General features: G+C 43.9%; 1 protein-coding gene across 3 annotated transcripts in view; it reads right to left on the bottom strand.

Annotated features, from left to right (window-relative positions):
- Positions 1-602: 602 nt before the first annotated feature.
- Positions 603-21,713, bottom strand: part of LOC118330106 (solute carrier family 45 member 3) — a 32,184-nt gene continuing 11,073 nt past the window's right edge. The window contains exons 1-6 of one of the 3 annotated variants that reach the window (XM_035664532.1): positions 20,195-20,346; positions 13,601-13,963; positions 9,428-9,618; positions 7,306-7,969; positions 3,875-4,140; positions 3,341-3,784 (exon numbers count right to left, since the gene is read on the bottom strand). In XM_035664532.1, coding sequence (XP_035520425.1) covers positions 3,341-3,784; positions 3,875-4,140; positions 7,306-7,969; positions 9,428-9,618; positions 13,601-13,748 — 1,713 coding nt within the window. In that variant the 5' untranslated portion in view covers positions 13,749-13,963; positions 20,195-20,346. Of the gene's footprint in view, positions 3,785-3,874; positions 4,141-7,305; positions 7,970-9,427; positions 9,619-13,600; positions 13,964-20,194; positions 20,347-21,713 lie in introns of those variants that run through there. The other 2 variants (XM_035664533.1, XM_035664531.1) reach the window with 2 other exon arrangements.

The raw sequence follows: 21,713 nt of genomic DNA, 5'->3' as shown, positions 1-21,713 counted from the left end.
CGGCCAGCATCCGCCCTGCTGACGTGTCCTTGAGCAAGACACCGACTCCCCCGCTGCCACCCCCACCCACCCTCCCCCCAGCTCCACAGCGCGGTTTGGTAATGGGGACCCGGAGTGGCATTTTAATAAAGTATCAAGTTTTAATAAGTACACCATAACCCGTGCATTTCCCATGGTGCATTCGTGAGAACTAAACTGGAAAGGCCTGTCACGGAATGGCACACATTGTGAGCATGCCATTCCCCTGCAACATGAAAGCCTATCGCCTTTTCCATGTAATAGATAATGCCAACAGCAGCATGCCCATGCGTCAGTGAGGCCGGTGCATTTGCGCACCAGCAGTCTCTCCTGCACACATCAGTTCCCCGACATCTCCAAAGGATGGCGCCATTTCCAAGTTCATTGTAACCGTTCCTGCACAGCCTTCAGTCTCTGTAAGACCACACTGCTTACAAGATGATGTCTGATCAAACAGTTAAACATAAACCAAGTGAACTGACCCATATTATGTGTTAAAAATGCTGTATGTAAGGATGACCAATAACAGTTTTCAAATACTGAGGAGGAGAATTTGTTTCATAAAGTCACTCAAGGACAACACGTCATTAACAATGCAGTTCTTTTATTTTGTATAAAATCTATTTGGTAACTGCATATTTATACATAATCTGATGGATGTATAAGGAAAATGAAATACAAGTTTTTGTTATGGCTGAACACATTATGACAATGAAACTGAAGAAACTGATTTAAAAAAAACAACCTGATCAATCACGTATGAACACAATGACGTCTGGCCTTAACATAGTCGGACCATTGGCACTTTTTTTGTCTGAAATTAAACATTTGGTTGAGCACAATGTGGGCTGAAAACAACTCCACCCATCCAGTTAAAGATATCTGCAGTGTTTATCTGGTACGTTTAACCATAAAACAGATCGCTGATAAGAAGAAAACAAGTGGTTATATAAGACCCAGATAGCAGTATTGACAACATGATGAGGTCCAAAAACAAAACACCACAAAACATCTCAGTTGTGTGACAGGAAAAATGTTTTCAGCTGATACAGGCTACATGGATGTGACCACAGGTGCAAATTCTGATACCCTTCAGTAATCTCATCTGCAGCTAATGTGATACATACTGACAGCAGACATCAGCTATAGGCTCTGTGACGTTATAGCAAGCTACAGGATAAAGTGGGTAATGTTAAAATAAATTAGATTTGATGATGCTTCTATACCACATCTATACAAATAATTTATCTTTTTCACAGAAACAGCCTTCACCCTTGCACCTGTTAAAAGATGCCAAAGAGGCCAATAGTTTAATACGTGCTATTTTGTAATAAAAGCATAAATAAATACATATGTACAAAAAAAATGTTTGAAAAATGTACAGGCACTTGTAAAAACACTTTGTTTTTTCTCTGACACTTCAGCTACTTCTAGACAATATTTTTTCTGTGCATTTCAGGGTGAAAAAGATCATTAATTTACTCGAGTGTTGTCAACATGACAAACAAATCCTCTGCTGTTTTCCTCACATGCTGAGCGGGCCTCAGGCAATAAGATCCTTCAGGACTACTTGTATCTGCTGAACCTAATTCTTTTCCCCCTCGTGTAGGATCCGACAACCTTGATACAAAACGCTTAAATGAACTCACTTAGCGGTTGTGAAACGAGCGTAGTGTTTACGCCAACCGGCCGATTTCGAAAGCTCAACTGAAGGCCACAGTGAGTGAGTAACAGACAGCATCACATGGGCCTAAGTCAATGCAGTTTCTCTGTGAAAAAACTGCACACACTCACATATTACTCATGCTTTCTCGCTGTCTGTCCTCCATGTTATGTATACATACATACACACAATCACACCTCAGCTCAGCTCATCCTTCAGCTTCCATACACAGTGCCTACTCTCGCATCATTTTCAGTAACCAAAGATTTCTATTTACTGCATTACTTTTTCTTTCTTTTTTCTTTTTTGGTCTTTCAGGAATGGGTGCTATGAAGTGGGCTTCCAACAGAGATGACCCTACATGTTTACATTACATAACAAGCCCATATGGACGTCCTAGATTGTCATTTGAAGATACAGTAAAACGTGAAGGTTTAGGCAGCAGGGAAAGTGTTTTCCTCGGTGGCATGAGGACAGGATGGGATGCTAAAACGAGTTACTAACCTGAGACGACTGTCCTGATAGTTGGGCAGGATGAGCAGTCCACTAGACCAGACTACTGTTGATTATTTAGATAGAGCGTCATTTGATGCAATATTTCCAGTTCCAGTAAACAGCTTCATTCTTCCACCACCACAGTCGGTAACCTCACCTCAACAGGTTGCATAACAAAATTCCCATAGGGATATACAGTAAATTTGTATACAAAATATTTACAGTAAAACTGTTCATTGATTAATAGATGACACTAGATGGGCCAACATCAGAGTACAGCTAAAGTTTTAGCAATAGAGAGCCCGCGGAAACTGTTGTGTAATTTCCTCTGCGGCTCTTGAGGAGCTTTATAGGAGCCCTGATGATGTCATAGTGACGTCATCAGGTTTCTACTGAGTTAGGCCAGAGATAGACTTGCTTTAAACAACCAGTCAAGAGACTAAAAGACAAAGATAGTTTGACCATTCCTTTTTAAAATCTGTGTCTTGCAAGTCCACTAACTTTACAGAGTAGCAATACTAAATCAGTGGAGTACCCCTGCAAGTGTGTTTTTCATCCCGGATGGACAAGTCCAATGGTCCCTATTTGATTTTCTGAATGGGTAGAAACAATGCATTAATCTATCCGTGCTGCCGCTGTGAAGAAGGACAGGCCTGTCTCAGTAAGGTGAGTTTATGAGACTGTGTTCGACGTGTTGTTTCGAGTACAAAACAGACCAAAATTTGTGGATAGCTCAGGATAAGACCATAAAAAAAAAACTTAATGTTAGCATCTGAGGTTGATGAGTTCTACAGTAAATCTATTCGTGGTACCTGAGGAAAAAGAAGGACAGAAAAAGATGTAACAAAAAAACAAGTTTTGAGAGATACTTTGAGAGATACAGAGATACTGTACAGGACCTGAGGACACAGTTGGTGGTGACTCCTCAGGTAGCAGGTAACAACCCCTGCTCTAACATAGAAACTGCACATTGGCAGATTTCTTTCGCCACTTTCTCTCATAACCGACTGACAGACACACACTTTTCCAACGCAGAGCAAACACACAGTACTAGAGCAAGGCATTCTGGAACCAGTAGTGCATTGTTGAGTTCCACCTGAGGAACCTGAATGACTGATTGATTATTGGCGATTCCATCACTCCCACATCTGTTGCATGCAAGTCTCAGCTTTTGAGGTCCTTGTGGTCAAAGATGATATGACTGGCCAGGTAGATAGCGACAGCACCGAAGATGGCAGAGGAGGCGATGTAGGCAGTGACGGACTGTGCGAACTGAACGATCATGCCCATGAAGAGGGTGGGGAAAACCTGAGAGAGGAGGAAGGTGCTGTCTAAGATGGCAAAGTCCAAACCCACGCCACGTTTCTCAAACCCCAACTCGGCCTCCTCCTGTTCGGCGCCACCAGAGCTGTGAGACGATCCGTTCTGGCCGTGTGGAACGGGGTAGTACTCATAACTGTCCTGGCCGAAGAAGGCGTTCCCAAAGGGGGTTCCCGTTTTGTGGTTCAGTCCGCCCTCCTCTTCCACAGGAGTCAAATAAACCGAGTCCCGCTTGGTTGCAATACCATTTTTATGCACGCTTTTGGTTTTCTTTTTTGGCATATAGACCTGAAATGAAACAAAAAAATCAATCAAATCAATCATTCAGATTTTGTCAACATCCTCTCCTTATATATAAAGCAATTAATGTTTATTTACCTCTTTCTCCTTGTGATAGTGGCAGGTGAGTGTGTAGGGCAGAGTCTGCAGTGTGGCGTACGCATACCCAGTGAGGGCGGCCATGACGGTAACAAGGACTACACTTTTGGACAGGCAGATGACCAAAGCAGAGACTGTGAAGCTCACCATGCTGCTCAGGTAGACCCACCGTGAGCCAAAATGGCGAACCAAACGACTCATGACCAGGGAGAAGAAGGTTGAGGTAGCACACTGCAGGAACAGGCCCAGACTGCCCATACGGATACCTGAAAGAAAAAATAAAGGTTTATTCCAACCAGCCAAGCCCATAAAGCTCATAGCTTCCCTCAGACATCCCCTGTAGGAGACCCAGCTGTGACGATGGCTGCCGTGTTACAATATTTGTATTATTTTGTTGTCCGTACAGAATCTGGCATCTGTATTGACTCTAATCATTTCCTTTTATGGCCACATCTAGAAAAAGATGCACAGTATGCTTGAGCATTGCCAAACCCCATGTTAACTTTTAACTGTTTGGCATTAGCAGCTCTTTGGGTGAGCTGGAAAAACCTGGTGTTTGTTCAAGCCCGTAAACACACAGGCACAGATCCGGTTGGGGAGACATTCACAGGGCTCTGTGGCACGGACACGCTGTTTGGGGTGACTGTCTCGGACCATCACAGACAGCTTTAACCTTAGATAAATCGTTGAAAAGCCAGGGCGGGCGACACACACACGCACACACACACACAGGCCAGTCCTTGTTTACTAAGGCAATGTGCCTCCTGGCCCGAGTCTGGCCGAGTCAGTCAGCCAGTATTTGGGTGAGGTCTCCTAACCGAGGAACAACTGATCCGAGGCAGAGTTCAAACAGAGGAAGAGTTGCAGACTCTCGAAATTTGATTCATTCGTGTTATGTTGCTGCTGCATACCATCTAAACATTTTTAGTACCTGATAAAAACAATCTCAATCCACAAAAGCAAAAGAAGCCAGATTCAGTACGATGTGACATTACAGTATGTGATAACAGCCAGTATCACAAGAGCTAAAGACAAACGTCCTTATAATGTATTTATAAAGAAATAATCTAAATGTGTGTTAAGCTCTCCAATACAGTACAATGATAAGAGCATTTGCACTCTCCCTTTGAACTCTGCCTTTAAACCAGATGCAAAAATAACATTTCATTTCCATTTTTGGCTGAATCACAGAGTGCAACAATTTTCAGTACTTTTCAATAAATTAAACTCAACCGTGGGATTTTGTTTGCTGTGGGGAAAAATGTTTTTAATTTATTTTTTAATCATGCCCACCACCTATTTATTTCAGCCTTTAATTAAGGTTTTTATTTTATTTTAGTACCAATTGATGGAAGCTGAACTGCCTACATGTCTAGACTGTAATTTATTTCCGTCTGCATTCAGCCTGGTCTCTCAGCTAGCTGTCCGTGAACAGTGTGGGTCAGAAGTTCAGCAGCAGAGCAGAGAATCGCTTATGTGAAAGGAGTATGTGGATCACATTACTCCTGGAAAGCAAAGCTGCCGAGCCCACTTTACAAACACTACAGAAGCTAATGAGGACCGAAATTCAAGCCCTCGGAGATATGGGACCGAGCCAGAACGCTACTGAATCTGTGCACAGGAAGACTGCGGCAGTATGGGAAAATGGCTGTTTTTAGCCATTATAGCTTTACAAATAACTACTTTGCATTGCAACCCTTCCAAAAAGAGAGATGATCAGAAAAACAATAGCAGTTACTGTTAAGAAATTAAGTTTTAAAATAAGTCCTACATACAAAGCAGACAGCGCTGATGCAGAGGAACATCTGCAGGCTGAATGATGTGGTTTAATAACATCCGCTGTGTTTCAGATTAAACGAACGTGGCTCAGACAGACCTCAGAACTGTGTGCTCTGGCCGTCTACCTGACTTGAATGAACATGTTCTTTGTGTGCCGATTACTTGACATTAATTCTTTGTGAGTGTGACATTCCTCGTGGTCCAGCAAGCACAGGGAGGAGAGACAGGGGGAAAAGTAAAAAGGCAAACAAAGAAGGGAGGGAGATAGAAGTGAAGAAAAAGGGAGGAGAAAAAGCTTGTTGATGGATGGATGGACGGATGGATAAAAATGGCAAACGAAAGTGGGAGAACGGATAGGGAAAGGAAAGGTTGGGAATTTGAAGGATGAGAAAAGAGGTGGACAGTAGTAGGAAAGGACTGACCAAATGAGAAGGGAAGCTAAAAGGTACACAGTTAGGAAGAGAGAAAGAAAGAATGGAAAAGAGGAGAGAATTATGGTGTAAGATAGGAAGTCTGCCTCACATCTGTTTACTTCAGCTTCACTCTTGCCCTTATATTGTTCATTCTGGTCAAATATATATGAAACAGCTCCACTTTATTTGGTTTAAAGAGTATTTGTAACTGTTTCAACAGCTTATTAGTTGACAGTCAACAATTCAACTGTTTTGCAAATGAAAGCTTTGGTTAGGTGTAGGCACAAAAACACATCTTGTTTAGGGTCTGTTCATGAATTGTTACACATACTCTTTAGATCATCTGTTAAACATCTACAGTATACAGCAAATGTAATCTGTAAGCAAACTATCCAAATAAAATATATAAAAGTAAGTAGTCTTCCTACTATGCTTTGCCCTCTTACACCACTTATACAACAGATATGTTCAGGTTTATCTGCCCGCACACCGTCTCTCTAAAAGGTTATAAATAGGTAGAATCCTACAGCTAAACATTTGCATAGCTATAGAATATAGCCATACAACTGTCTAGTAGGATTAGATACAACTCTGTGATTTACACAGCAGGAACAGGAATGGATAAAGACTGTGTGTATTTGTTTACAATTTCCAAAGTGCAGGGGTGGAAAGTAATACCTGACATTCCTTGGACTGGCTTGACACAGACTTAAGCATTTGTACCCACAGGATTTGTTATTTGTTCACAAAATCATCATCATCTTATGTAAAGTCTTGCGTCAGAGCCTATGTTAACGGCTGGTCTTTGCTGTATGTGTCTTATACTTTGACAGGAGCCAAAATGAGGGCAGCGGGAAGGCGGGAAGGCATGTAGGCATGCAGGAGCACAGGCTGGGTCTCTGTCCTCCACCTGTGCCTGAGGAATGTGAGTGCATCCTGCCCAGCTGTGACAGGGAAGACAGCTCCGCCAGGATGGACCCCCTAAGCTAGTTTATGTAGACAGGCGGTGGAGGCAAAGCCATGATGACAAATGGTAGGTTGTGTATAGTGAAATGGAGGTTCGCTTCATAAGGCACCATTTCATTCGGAATTTCCCCATTGTGGGACAAATAAAGGAATATCTTATAAAATCTAATGTGTTAACCACAGTGAGTTACTTACATATTTAGAAAGATATAATTTGACTAAAAAAAGAGAACATAAATCTTCAATACACTCTGTATAAAGAGGAGTTCTGACCTTCATCGTATCTTTGCCTGGACACACTTCCTGGTAATGCACTGGGCACGCCCTCGTACAGGCCTTCCCCCACAAAGTCTGTGTAGAAAAGCATGAAAGACATGACAGCCATCCAGCTGCAGAGCTGAGCCACACACAGCTGCCTCATCACCTGCGGGACATGGCAGTAGCTCCTGTAGATGGCCGGGGTCATGGACCAACATGTTCTCAGCAGACACAGCAGCGGTCCAGACTTCAGCAGCCTCAGTTTGCACTTCAGCAGGTAGCAACATGAGCGCGGGACGCCGCACCGGCCGGCCTCCTTCGCACCGGCCCCCGTCTCCAGTAACGATCCAGACCCTGCCAAGACACTGTTGGCACACAAGGGCTCCTCAGACACCTTCATGGTGATTAGCAGGCTGGAGATGAAGATGAGGATGAGAAGGGAGAAGAGGCACTCGGCCTGGCCTCCCAGATAAACGGAGAGCAGGCCGCGACTCCAGTCCAGTGCGGGTAGCAAATAGCCCACACAGCCTCCCAAGCTGACCATGAAGGAGAACATGGCAAAGGCCTGGCCGCAGTCCTCCTCGTCCCGATACAGGTCCGACAGAAGAGCCTCCAGTGGTGTGAAGCACACTTGTCCACAAAAGTCAAGGAGCCCCACGCCAAGAATAAGGAAGCCCACCTGTAGCAAAGCAATGACATTAAAGGAAGTTACATTTTAAACTCCAACAGAGGGGAGTACTACGAAGCCAGTCTCACAAAGCCAGGCTTTCTTTGCGTTAGATGGCTCAACAAAACCTAAAACACTGACCAGAGATAATGGGTATCACAACGGTGGTTATCAACTTTCTCTGCTCGACTTCCCTCTGTGCACACTCCCATGAAAGGGGCCGTTTGGTGCGTCATTTGAGTCTTCTTCCGCACCAAATTGACTAATCGCATACCGCATACTTATACTAAACAGGTCAACAGGTCGTTATAGTGGATTGCTATAAAGAACATACAAAAATAACACGGCAAAAACGCAACAACCGCTGCAAATAAGGCAAGGAAGGAATGTGAGCAAAAAAATGTATAATCGATTCAATGCCTCCAGTTCATTTCTACAGGGACTGCATATTGTACAGGTCTTAAACTTGATACATCCCTTCAGGACACGTGAATATCATTTTAATTTTTGGCCAAATCAAAGTGAAATTAATTTTCAACAGTATTATCTGTGATAAAGACCAATAGACCAATCAATTTTCTAATTTGTGTTCTTTTAGTCGCCAGACCAGCAGTGGAAAAGGGACTTCACCAAGTATAAAACACAATAAAGTATGTTGTTGCTTTGCTTTCATCATTCTTTCAGTGTAGGGATGATATTCTGTGTAAAAATTGTCACTACGACCGTAGGGAATCCTGGAAAGGAATCTGATATGCAAGTAAACATCATACTAATTAATAATATAGGGAACTATTAATGCGTGCAACCTGCGATTTTATAAAAGGCTTCTTTTATAGCCAGTGTGGGCAAATGGCCAGGGAACACTACAAACTAGGGCTCACTCCCCCTCCCGAAAGGTTTGCTGACAAATCGCACATGCAGAGAGGCAGCCGTAAGCCTCGTCCACAGGCAGCTCACCTGCTGTTGTGAAAATGGAAATGCAGATGAAAAAAAAAACCCAAAACAGGAGTTGTGTTCTTTGTGCGACTTTAGAAAACACAAGAGAGCAGACACGTACAGACTGTGTGTGTCTGTCCGAGTATGATACAGCAAGAGAAAAGCAGAAAGAGGGAGAGCAAGGCAAACTGGAGTGTGTGTGTGTGTGTGTGTGTGTATGTGTGCGCAGCGGTGTGCAGTGGTGCGCAGTAAGAGACAGAGGCGTGGGAGTGTGTGCCAATATCCAAATCCCGAAATTACAAATAGAATGAACAAATTTCAGACTACTCAAATGACCTACTACAAACATATTCAGTAGGTCAGTCAGACCAAGAAAAAACCTTGCAAATAGGTTTGCATATACAACATTAATCTTTCTTTGTAGCAAACACCACAGGTATGAATCCTAACATGGTAAGTTTATTTCTTGTCTTGTGTGCTTTGTAGGTACAATGCACCACAATTAGAATCACAAAGAATAAACAGATATCCCACCTGAAGGGTGCGCCCACCCCAGGCAAGGCGTGCAGCCAGTACATCAGCATGGGGAATGATGACAAGGGCAAGCAGGACTCCCAAAGACAGCAGCCAGATGAAAGGCCGTCGTCTGCCGTAGCTGCTGTTGCAGTGGTCACTGGCTGAGCCAATCAGGGGGATGAACAGGAGGCCAAGCACTGGGCCAATACCTGTGGACAGAACCAGGGACACAGTCAGAGACAACGCGTAGAATATGTAGTGGAGAAACAGTAAAATACACAGAGGAAGATGTGGAAGTGTGAAGTAGAAAGACATTCATATATATTTTTAAAAGAGAAACAAGGCATTTTCCTTCTAAAAGAGTGTATCAATTTAGTATGAAATCCGTAACTCCCACACCAAAAACACAAGTGTCTGCAAAAATCTCTGTTCAGCTTCAGTGGCTTACAACAGCAACTGACTGGTTGACTGGTGTTCAGCCTGCCTTCTACCGGCCCTGTCAAGTCCTCCTTGCTGCTGCCCTACGAGGGGGTGAACTCCATGTTCCACTGCCACTGCCATCCTCGCCAACTGCTGGTGATGGTTCCTACAGATGGCCTGCTGCCTGAAGGTAACCCACCCGCAGCTCATCCTCCACACGTGGTCGGGTCTGGCTAATTAGAACACACCATGTTCCGATACAATATCTAAAATGACCCAATCTTAACATTTAACATTTGAAAAAGGTTCCCCGTGGAGTTTTAATTAAGGGCAAGCACAATTTTGTTTACAATCAATGTTTCTCATCAAAAGGCACTTTGAGTAATGAAACCTCATCGAAAGAGGATAAGATGCTCCTAAATACCTAACTTACCCACAATCCAGTTGTAGGCTACACTTATACTGGAACACAAAGAAAGGGAGACAATATTTTGTGTTCCTGGGGTCTGAAGAGTACTCCAAAACCTTTCAAGAAGCAGAAAGACCCAAAGGCCGGGCAGGTGAGCAGGAAATTAGACGAGCACAGACAAAGAGACAGTTGGGCAATTTGAGAAAGACAGACAGGCCAACCGCAGCCAGGCAATCAGCACCTCCACCACATTTCTTGTTGCTGCAGCTGTGGGGGCCCATCACAACAATCCTCACCATCTACAGCTGTAAGACTTACTGTCCCCCCCCACAGGCACACACTCCCCACTCAGCAGCTGCTCACTACTCCCTGCAATATACACTATCCAGCTCACACACACACACACCACAGAATACTTTCCAGCCCCTGAATACAATGCAAGCTGCTTTCCAGCTCTGTTTACAGACACACGCACACACACACACACACACACACACACACACACAAATCAGTGTGTTAACTAACTGAACCCACACACCACAGACCTACCTAATATAAAACCTGTCACATTCCACAATGTGCTTTGTTACTTGAATACACACCAAAATTTGCTTAAAATATCAAGAGTAATGGACACCTCAGTGCCCTCTCCACTTGCAGATAGGAAACTAGAGAAAGAAAGTAACAACTGGAGGACGAAGCAGCCAACAAATGTCTGTAGAGAGCAGCCATCTGAGAACCTGACACTACTGCTTGGGGAAATTAGCTTTAACCCTCCCAAGACACAATATCTATCTTCATTCAGATAACACTCAGGCACTCCATTATAATGCAGGGAGATGAGAATTAGGTTGAGTGCCATTTCCAGATTGGCTTACAGTGCAGGCGGTTTGGGAGGAACTGTACAATGAAATCATTTTTCTTCATATCACCAGCAGCTGTTCCAGAAACGGAAGAGTAGAAGTGTACATTGTTTAATATTTATACTTGAATAGTCACTTCTGTCATCCACATGGAGGCTTTTGGTTTGGTGTAATTGTATCTATCATCTGTATAGTCACAAGACAATGTCTCAAAGAGACTTTAGTGAAGACCATGTGAATGCAATTTGGGATAAGTGAAGGATAAGGCAACTATTCACATCGCTTACAAGTAAACTTAGTTACAGTGTGCAAATATATACCATATGGGTGATGCTAATAGTGCTAATAGCCACTTTTTTGTGAGCAGCAACACAACTGGCCTTTTTTTTTTAAAAACAACACAAACCTGTCCGTCTTAATGTTTGCATTAGGAAGGGTTCCAGATAGTTTCAGGAAATTCTTACAGACTATTGTAGATTGAAAGGTCTGAGGGAACTAAAGCCACAAGTACACAACCACAAGCAAAACTGAATTACACGTTAGGCAGACATAATGGTGTGGTCATCAGTTGCGCATTCTCTAGAGTGTTTGTGGTGTGTATATCCGCTTTTGCACAAGACAGTGCACTGCATACAAAAGGCAAAATGAGCTCGTTTTCATGAGTATTCCCAGAATTCCTGGATATGTTTGTAAAAAAAATATACCAGTTCAATGTTTCGTATGTTAAAAGTGAAAGATAATATTCATTAAACACCCTAGATTACAATACAGTGCAATATACACAACCACAAACCTTAAAAAATGACCATATACTTGGATCAATGCGTCTCTTACTCAGTCTCAACAAAACATCGTAATAATTGTTGTTTCTTTGGTACGACAGCACTACACTACACTACAGCAATTAAAATCTGAAGTGGGGAAGGGAAAAATGTTTGTCACATCTCTGTTCAAACCGTTTCTCTGAGGACAAAACACAAGACGAGCTTCTTGGATTCAACCACATGCTGCCTGCATGATAGATTTCTTTTAAGCTTTTACTTTCAAGTTGAAGCAGTGTTTACTCCAGCTGGATTGTCTACATCGTAGAAAAATACTTTACGCCGGCAAAAACAATGTTTTGTATTTTCCAGCTGATTGTTCCCTGTGCTTTTCAGCGGCATTAATGTGCAACCCTCTCTTAAGTGTAACAGCAGAGGACTACAGACTCAATGGCTCATCATTCTAACCTGCTGCACTCTTTTTTTATCCAAGCAATGGTTGTTGTTTAACAGCAGGGTTACGCTGCCTTTAAAAGGGCTGCTGTAGTGGAAACTGCTTTTGAGTTTCAGTATTTGGCTGTCGTGTTGACTGACGCTCATTTTTCAACGGATCCTATAGTAGTATAAAGACACATAAAATACCTGAGTAAACGATAGGAAAGCCGGGATACAGGATAAAGCTGATCAGTTGTCGAGCATTGTGCTCTGTGCAGCTGTAATGTGTAGGACTACAAATATCCGTATGTATGTATGTATATGTATTTAAAAAGCCAAAAGGAACAAGGATCACAAATTAGCTTGCAAATATCTAATAGTAAAATATTATATGGAGCAATAGTCTATTCAGTGAAGAGGCTTATGTCTGCCCTATAAAACTACACAATTCCTTTATTTACTCAGATCAAGAAAATGATTTTATGACCTTAACTAATTGAAAATAACGTAAGATACATTTTGTGAATTCACAGTGTGCCATTAGTACTGCATGTGTCTGGCTATCTGGAATTCGTGTCTCTTCCTCCGGCAGGTTGCCCTCCTGCTGCTTTTAAATTAGCGCCTGATTACCACCTCCACAACACAACAGGTGATTCGGCCACTGATTTGCGTAACGGCCTCAATTATGTCTTTATGACCTGAATAGGAAAGAAGATAGGAGCCCTGTGGCACAGTCATGTCTCTGTGCAACACACAAATTGGCTACCACTGGACAAGGTCACATCTTTATGTGTCAAACAAATTTACACAGCATACAATCCTCGGAGGGTACAGCCTGCTCGGATTTACAATACTTCTCATGACGTCAGTACCAACTAATGAAATATTTTTCCATTTGTATTACGGCTTAAATGTAACCACAGCAAACAAAGCATTCAGATTGATTAAATGAAATCTAATTTACTTCCAGCCCTATGACAATATGTAAAGTATTGCAAAGTGAATAAATGGCACTCCAGGGCTATAAAAATCTATAATTGGAAACACTGGAACAAGAAACAATCACGTGGTCAGTAAACAAGCCACAGACGAGATAGTTGAGTCCACGAAGCAGTCTATCCTTGAGAGCGTGCAGAGAAGTGCCTTTGTATCTTCTCAGAAAGGGACAGAGAGGGAAACTATGAATTTGTGAGAGAAAGAATGAGGCAGAAGCAAAGCATGCGCACTTGTATGTACACTATGAGGAAGCAAAGAGCCCTGAGTAACAAGATCCCCCCTCTTTCAGTCTTTATCAAGCCCTTACCCAGCACCATGGTCATGTAGCGCTCCTCCACTCCAGCCTCCAGCAGCAGTGGGGGCACGTATGTGATCCCAGCTGCCACACAGATCTCCAGGCCACAGGTCAGGGAGTTCAGCAGGACGAGACGCCACTGAGACCTCCATCCAGGCATATTTACAGGGGCTGGCTCGCCTTTCCTCGCCTCTGGGATGGTCACTACTGGGGGCAGGGGAGGGGGGAGGGACCCGGGCAGGGGCACGGGGGGGAGCGTGGGGAGGCAGATGGTGCCCCAGTGGGACGAGAGGGCTGTCTGGGAGGGACAGCAGCAAAGACACGTGGATGTCTCAGATGACCTGAAGGATTCATCCTCTTCTCAGCATTCTGGATCTGAAGAGCAGAGGAAGAGGAGAGGAGAACAGAGACGGAAAGAAAGTTTAAGCAACTTTTGAACAGAAAAATGAAATAGCCTGTCACGGAGTACATCATCTGCTGCTGTTTCAGACTGTGAGAAAATGCGAGTTGTGAGCACACACCAGGTCACTCCCAGGTTACTACACCTGGATGTCAGTGGCCTAAGGTCAGCGCAACGGCTTTCTCACTACAGAATCCACACAACAACACAGATTCCAAAATATTTTCCAGAAACATGGAATCGGCAGCGACAGCCACAAGGATATGATATTGATGTATTCTCAGAGCTCCTCAGCAACAGCTTCAAGACAGCAGGAACAACAACAGGCGGACAGAGGAGATGAGTCAGCTGGAGCGACGTGGCAAACACACCAAACCATTTGCCAAGAGAATCTTTCTCCCCCTGCTGCTTTGCTCGCCTTTTTTTTTTTAAAGTCTCAAAACGCTAGAGGTTTGGAAGCTCAGTCTTTAAAAAAAGTTTTACTTTCTCAACTCCCTTTTCCGTCTCCATAATAACTCTAGTATTAGTGGGAGGACCTAAACTCCAGCCTTTTCTTCGCTGACACTGACATTATCTGTATTATTAAGCTCTGATTGCAGTTTAAGTCAAGTACGCGAGACCTCCTTCCAGAAATGTTCAGCAGATTATTACCATTATTCTGCTGAGAGCGCGTGAGACAGTCTTCAGCACCTAAAAAGTTCAGTCACTTAGTCAGTTTAGTCACTGAAAAGAGACTAAAAAGCAGCAACTAGATGAAGTCACATGTGAGAGGGATGATATTTTAGCTCTAGGTACAGAAAGCTATGTGCTGCCAGATACAGGAAAAGTGACAATACCGTCGTCAAGGTGATGTGTTGAAGTCAGAGGTTAAACTTTTTGTTCATTAAGACGAACAAAACGCCAAGGTGAATCCCAACAACTCTCTCATTGTTGTTTGCACACTATCCTATGACAGTTAACCCCTCCTTGAAGGATAATTTCCCCAGTCACATAGCTGACATTGTCCATTACGTGTTCATCCTATCCCTAAAAAAACTGTTCTTTATTTCTGAAGTGTTCGCCGCCTTGACATGACAGACACTCGTCTAAAAGAATGAGCTGCAACTTTTCTAAACACAAAAAACAACCACTTTAGAATAAACTGAAAGAGATTTGCTGTGGAGAAACAGACTGACAAAGCAACATGTCTTCAGTTAACACATCAGACTGCCTCCAATCTGTGCACCTATACGTATGCGTTCCCAGTGAGCAAAAAAGAAAAAGTAAAACCAAGAAAACCATTGTCGTCACCCACCGCCGAGGAGATGTGCGTTCTTTTAAAAGCAGAGGGAAAGAGCAAGAACAGTCAGAACAGCCGCACAACACTGAAACAACAAGGTGCTATATTTGCATTCGGTGTGACATTTCTCTGCCAATGCTGCCCATCTGTTATCTCCCAGCAAACAAAATGGATGTCATCATCTCCAACAAGACTTGGTTAATCACAGAAATGTGCTCAGCTCAGTAAGTGATCTAATCAGATTCACACAGCACTCCAAGCAAATGTACCTTGTTGTTGATGTAAACCTCCGTTAGGCAACATGTACTGAACAGGCTGACACAAGAGGCTAAACAGATGACGTACGGCGAGTGCTCGGGGGCACAAGTAGTTTCTGTTCACTCAGGAGTTTCGTGTCCTCAAACGTCCTATTTTTTGACACCGCTTGCACAATCACTGTCATCAGGCATCCCAGACGCACATCAGCAATCTTAAAAGCTCTTGTGCCTTTTTCACATCGTTGTAATCATCGACGATGCCATCAGAGTTCCTACAGCATTCATACATTCCCAGCTCAGTCATTATGAGTTCTTTCATATACTGGCTCTTTGAGAATCTGAAGGACAAAGCGACAGTGTTAGCAGGCTGGACCTAGCAGGGGCCTGGGTCACTGAGAGAGAGGACCATTTCACACCCGTCAGATCTCATTCCCACCCAGCCTGGGCACGCTGAAAGACACCCATCAGGGGACCAGCATTTGCCCCTGCGGTCTGTCTGGCCACTACAACCCCCTACCAACATATTCTGTGTGTGTGTGTGTGTACGTACAATCCCCCCCCTTTCTCTCCCTCTTCCCTGCATTTCTTCCTTATCCTTCCTCAACTCTTGAGGTCAGCCTCGTCTCTGACCTGCATTCTAAGAGGAAAACCCTTTTGACATATCTGCCCATGACTGGTTATGCCTTCGTGGTTCTGAATCTCAGTGTGAAGGCTTTCTATTGCGGCCCCAGCTGACTCTCTGTCAGACGTTCTCACTGAAAACAGAAGGGCCCCCAAGTGGCAAGAATAGAGAAATCTGATTTGTCTACCCAAGCAGCCGCGGCTTTTCTGGACGCCTGCCCGAATGCGAGTCAGATTCCAGGGTTTTGAAAATTGAATGGTTGCTTAAGTCTTGACCCGAGTGGCGGGTGGCAAGTCAGCGTTAGGACGGCGGCGAGGGAGGAGGTTGGAAAGACTGAAGGATGGCGGCGGGGATAAAGGGAGACAGTGAAAGCAGCGCAGGAAAGCATTTATCAGTCCATTTATCCACCTCAAAGTCAATGATAAAAATAAAATCCATTTGTTTGTTTCAAATATGGTACTCTTTAGCCAATACGTTGTTTGTGGCATTGGCACTAAGCAGAACAAAGCACTTAAAGTTTGTCTTTTTGAGGACGGAAGAGAGAAACACACACACACACACACACAGGCAACCCACACAGTCATTCCACCACTCACTTAATGACACCTCTGACTCTACAATGTATTCTAGTCATGCCCTTCATCGTCTTCCCATAGCCTTGGAGACACAAACGCACGCACACACTGTTAGACAAACAGCTCTACTTGTCACCTTACGTGTTTAAACACTACAATCTGAGCCAGGCTGGTGAGAGGAGGAGGAGGAGGTGGTGGTGGGCTGCTTTTGTCAGCTCTCCCACTGCTCCATTACCAAGCCCTATTCAGCCTTCAGCTGTAGGCTCCCCCCTCCCAAAAAAAAAAAAAAAAAATCGGTCCTAATGACTGTGAGCGGTATTCTTACAATACAAAACAGGCTTTGTATACATTGTGCCAGGGAGAGTAATGTGATATAGTGAGGTATGAAGTCCATTTCCAAGTCTTTTATTGACGCAGTGATCATATAGATGGTAGGATATAGAAATTGTATGTGTGTGAGTGTGTGGCATTGGGTGGGGGGTCTCCCAGCAGACAGCAGGGTTTGGAAGGGAAGAAGGGAAGGAATTGCTCTGAGATGACATCAGAGCCACAGGCAGAGTGGAGGCTGTGGCTGCAGAAACCTCAGCAGGAGGGTCTGGGTTGTGTGTTTGGCTCGAGCTGAATGGCTGCAGCACGTTGGCCTTCCTCCCTTTGAGTTCCTGCACGTTAATGGACCAGACCGTCTGCATGGAGGGGGACAGCAGGACCAGCTTTTATGCTGACAGCTTCCCTGGCTTACTTCCTGCAAACCTTTTCTCTGTGGCTCGCTGAATAACACAAACAGGTTCAGATGGAGCAGCTTCTTATGAGCAGTGCACTGCTTACAATGCTGCCATAATATCACTACCTCAGCCCTTTTTAACAGCGCGGACTGGCATTGTCGTGGAGGTCATGGGAAGAGCCAGGCGTCACTGAATGATGGCCCAGCACAGTCAACGTGTCCTCTGAGATAATGCCAGGGTTTCTACCTGATGTCAGAGTTGATTCATTTATATTGGGACTTTACCCAACACAATTTTGTCAGTCAAATTAGATTTGGCTCTACAACACAAAGAATCGACTATTCGTTCCTTTTTTTCCTGTCAGTTCAGCGCCAAACTAAACTCCTATATCAATCCAGCAGCGACACGAGTCTCGTTTTAATGCCTTTCTTCGGCATCTGTGAAGTGAAAACATCTGATTTCTACAGTCAAAGAAAGTAAAAGTGTGCGTACTGCTCATAGTTTGGTTATAAAATGCCAGTGCACCACAAAGCGTCAAACAGCCAATGTAACAACTGTATGTAACAGACTCACCGACCATGTGCCGCCTCTGACTGAACCCTTTGTTATTTCCATCCACACTTACACTTTCTTCAGAAAATGAGCCCTTTTCCTAATTTATAGACATTTCACCATTCTTCCCACCTCCTTTAGTCCCTCTATGACTCCTTTCTCCTAAGTCAGAGATACCAGGTGTTCTACATCTTTCCATGGCCTGTCATCCAGATGAGGACACCGCCAGACGTCTGGCACCCTTTTTCCAAACACGCTGTTTCCTTCTGTTACTGACAACTGGATAATAACATGGAACTTGTTAGACCTACTTCAATAAAAAGTTTAATGTGTTTGATTTGTGTTCTGCTTCTGCTCACTTGAAAGGCAGCCCTGACCGTGCTGACCCTACCCCTCCAGCCTGTAATCTTAAGCCTACATCCGTCACCATGACCCCTGACCCTGCCTTTCACCGCAAATCATGTGACCAGCCTAAGGTTTCAAAGCAGCCTGCTTCTAATATTCACCTCTTACTGTTGTGCCTAGTTAAATGAAAATTCAACCTGTTACCAGTTATTTTAAAGTAGTGCTTCTGAGAGAAGATACGACGGAAGGACATACATCTTATAACGGAGCAGGAAAGACGACCTTGTCTTATTTCTGGAGGGTCTAACGACAGTCTTTGCAGTGCCAAAATGTGAAGTGCTCTTTCCATCTCTGCACCTAATTAGGGCGATGACTCAGAATAAGTCCCTTAAGTTTCAAGGCCAAAAAGAAGACAAGAAGCTAACAGTCCGTGGCTCCTGAGAGAGCAAACGACCAGTGCCTTCAAGAGTTATTTCAGTAAGGGGAACGTTATTGTAGTCTCATTGTAGTTGGAAATCTATTATCAAAGTAACACGGTAATCCATCCATTCATTCACAACACAGGATGCTGGTTTTACACAGCATCTCAACACCAACAGACTCCAGACCCAACCTTGGAGAACAATATCAGTGGGATCCACAGAGACGGACTAACACACACAAAAACACCCAAACATAGCTCACTTATCAGGTGAACATGAGAGGAATGCTAGGTTGGGCTGGCCTGCTGTACGTTAGGGTGTGTGTGTGTGTATCAGAGGGTGAAGTGAGGGAAGCCTGTGCCTTGGCCCCACACCAGGGAATGAAGCCAGCTTACGGCTCAGGGAGCTGACCGTTATCATACCGGCCCATGCAAATAACACAACAATGGAGAGCAGCAGAGTTCGGCCGTGTGGCCTCTTGTGAGTCAATGTGGCTGATAACGGGGCCTCCCCACGGACGGTGGCTGAAAACCTATTGTGTCAATGTGAAAGGACTAATAAGGAAGAATGCAAACGCTAATGAGTTTTCATTCAACCATGATCATGTGTGTTTACATGCTGTTAATAGAGCAGTCACATTTTTTAACTGGCTTTAACAAACAACCAGTAAATTGCCGTAAGGTTGTATTTCTGATCAACACGTTGTTGTTACAGTCACATGAAATGTTATTTATAAAATTACATTTTATGATTGAGCTCTCAGTAAACAGCCGTTTCATGTTATTTCATCTCTATACTGCTAATTGGTACTTTTTATAATCTAAGTAACACATACGCTGCTCGGTTACTGTCAGCAGATGTTTATGTGTTTCTTAACCTGATTTAGAACATAACATTTGTGTTTTCAGATCAAACTATTAATATGGTCATGTTCTAAAACTTAATGTAACACACATCAGGGTGTTGAATTGGGCTTATTTTTTTCAATCAAAAAATGTCTGTTTACATCCCTTACAAGTGCATACATTTTAATAAAATAACGTTCTTGTAAAACTGACAAAAAGGTCACATCAGAACTTCAAAACATGGCTTCAATTAGACTTTTTGTTAAAAGGATTCCGCTGACCTTTCACTACCATTAGCACACACAATACAGAGGTACAGTTTTGTTTCATACGCTACAGTGAGCTCATCACATTCAGAGGAAATTCATTATGCCTGGCTGAGTGACAGCATCCACAAAATCCTGAATCCAGGATGGAACGTGTGTGTCTCTGCTGTTACAAAGGCATTTATTTAACTGTTTATTTCATCAAGCACATTAACCATTTCCACCTCTGGCCTCTCGCACACTGAGGTAAGAGACAGTGTGATAACAGCAACATAACAAGACGAGCCACAAAAGACAGTTATTTGGCTAAATGATACTCACCAGACGAAGAAGCGAAGCTCAAAGGTCCATCTACAGACTTGCAGTGCTAAAAATTGAGCATCTAATCTATTTTAAAGGCAGCTCGCTCTCTTTATCCAATCAACACGCTCCACTCACTCGGAGCATATCTGTCTGACTCTTTTGACCACCTGCTTCAACTCTATGCTCAAGAGTCTGACTCTTTTTTTATCCTGCTGCTTTTTGTGTCCCCGGTTCCCTCCTCTCTTATTTAGCCCACCTCCTTTGCATCCCTCCCATTATTCTACCCTCCCTCCCTCTCTGCTGTGCTTCAGTCTGTAAGGTGGGAATTGGGAAAATCCCAAAGCACTTGAGGAATCCTGTCGCTCTCTCTGTCTGTCTGTCTGTCTGTCTGCATCGGTCGCAAAAAATGACTCGTGTCTGATTTAACCTCACAGTTTTGATTTAAAGTCTAAATTCAAACCAAAGCCAAAATCTTAACCTGTGATACAGTACAGAGACACACTCACCTGTGCTGCATAATGGGAGCACAACAGGCAGTTAGGAAACAAAGAATGGATTGATATCATCTAACAACCCCACACTGAGGCCACTCCCCCAGCCCTTCTCTCTCACTATCTATAACCACTCCCTAAAAGTTTTGTATTATACCCCCTGACCCAGTATCATGTTGAGCTGCCTATCAGGGCAGGGGCAGCCCTCCCACCCTCTCCCATTACCTCCCTTCTTGCGGCCCAGTCTCAGTTAAGCTCATACTCCTGCATGACCGCTTGTCCATGGACTGCTTTAACCCTTTTCCTGGTTCCACCAGCTCAGCCAGCAGTAAGCCTATTTGAGTAGACACGTACATGCACACACGAGCAGACAACTGCACATACTATCCCTCCACCCCCGACTGGCTGCCATGTCTGTACCCCACGCCTGGAGGCCGAGACCAACCCTCTATAGAAAAAGCTTTTAATTAGATAACAGTGAAAAAAGTGGAGCGGAGGGAGATCTAAAATGGGGAGGGTGGTTAGTGGTGGCGGGGTGGTGTTGAGTAATGTCATTAGACCGCGGCTGGCTTTAAGGAATCTCCATTTCTGGAGCCCGGAGGCAGATCAATAAGCAGACAGAGCAGACAGCTGGCAGCACTTCCCCTCTGCAACAGGAGAGGCTTGCCTGGAATTAAGAAAATTCTGAAAATCCCATTTTGGAGGAAGGCCGGGCCTCGCTCAAGCAGCTTGGACCTCTGTGTCCGGACTTACTCAATATGTCTTCCGATAAATCTGGAAAACGCACACGCAGAGCCAACAATACCCTTCCTTTAAGATAGTTGGCAAAGGTGTATTTTCTCATTGGTGTGCAAATTACCCACCCCAAGTACAAATATGCATGTCTCAAACACACACCCCTCCCTAAGTAGCATAATAATTAACTAGGAATGGAAAACGCCAAAGAAAGGGTTTTCATTGTGTCTGTGCAGGGGAACTGTATGGAAGTAAGAATAATGAGGTATACAGTGAAGCCTCCAGGCAAACCCCCCCCCACCCCCCACCCC

The sequence above is a fragment of the Morone saxatilis genome, unplaced genomic scaffold (assembly GCF_004916995.1).
Source record: "Morone saxatilis isolate NCDOM2014 unplaced genomic scaffold, NCSU_SB_2.0 Contig2, whole genome shotgun sequence".
Taxonomy (NCBI): domain Eukaryota; kingdom Metazoa; phylum Chordata; class Actinopteri; family Moronidae; genus Morone; species Morone saxatilis.
Note: the sequence above shows the minus strand (reverse complement) of the source record. Positions and strands in the feature narration are given on the sequence as shown.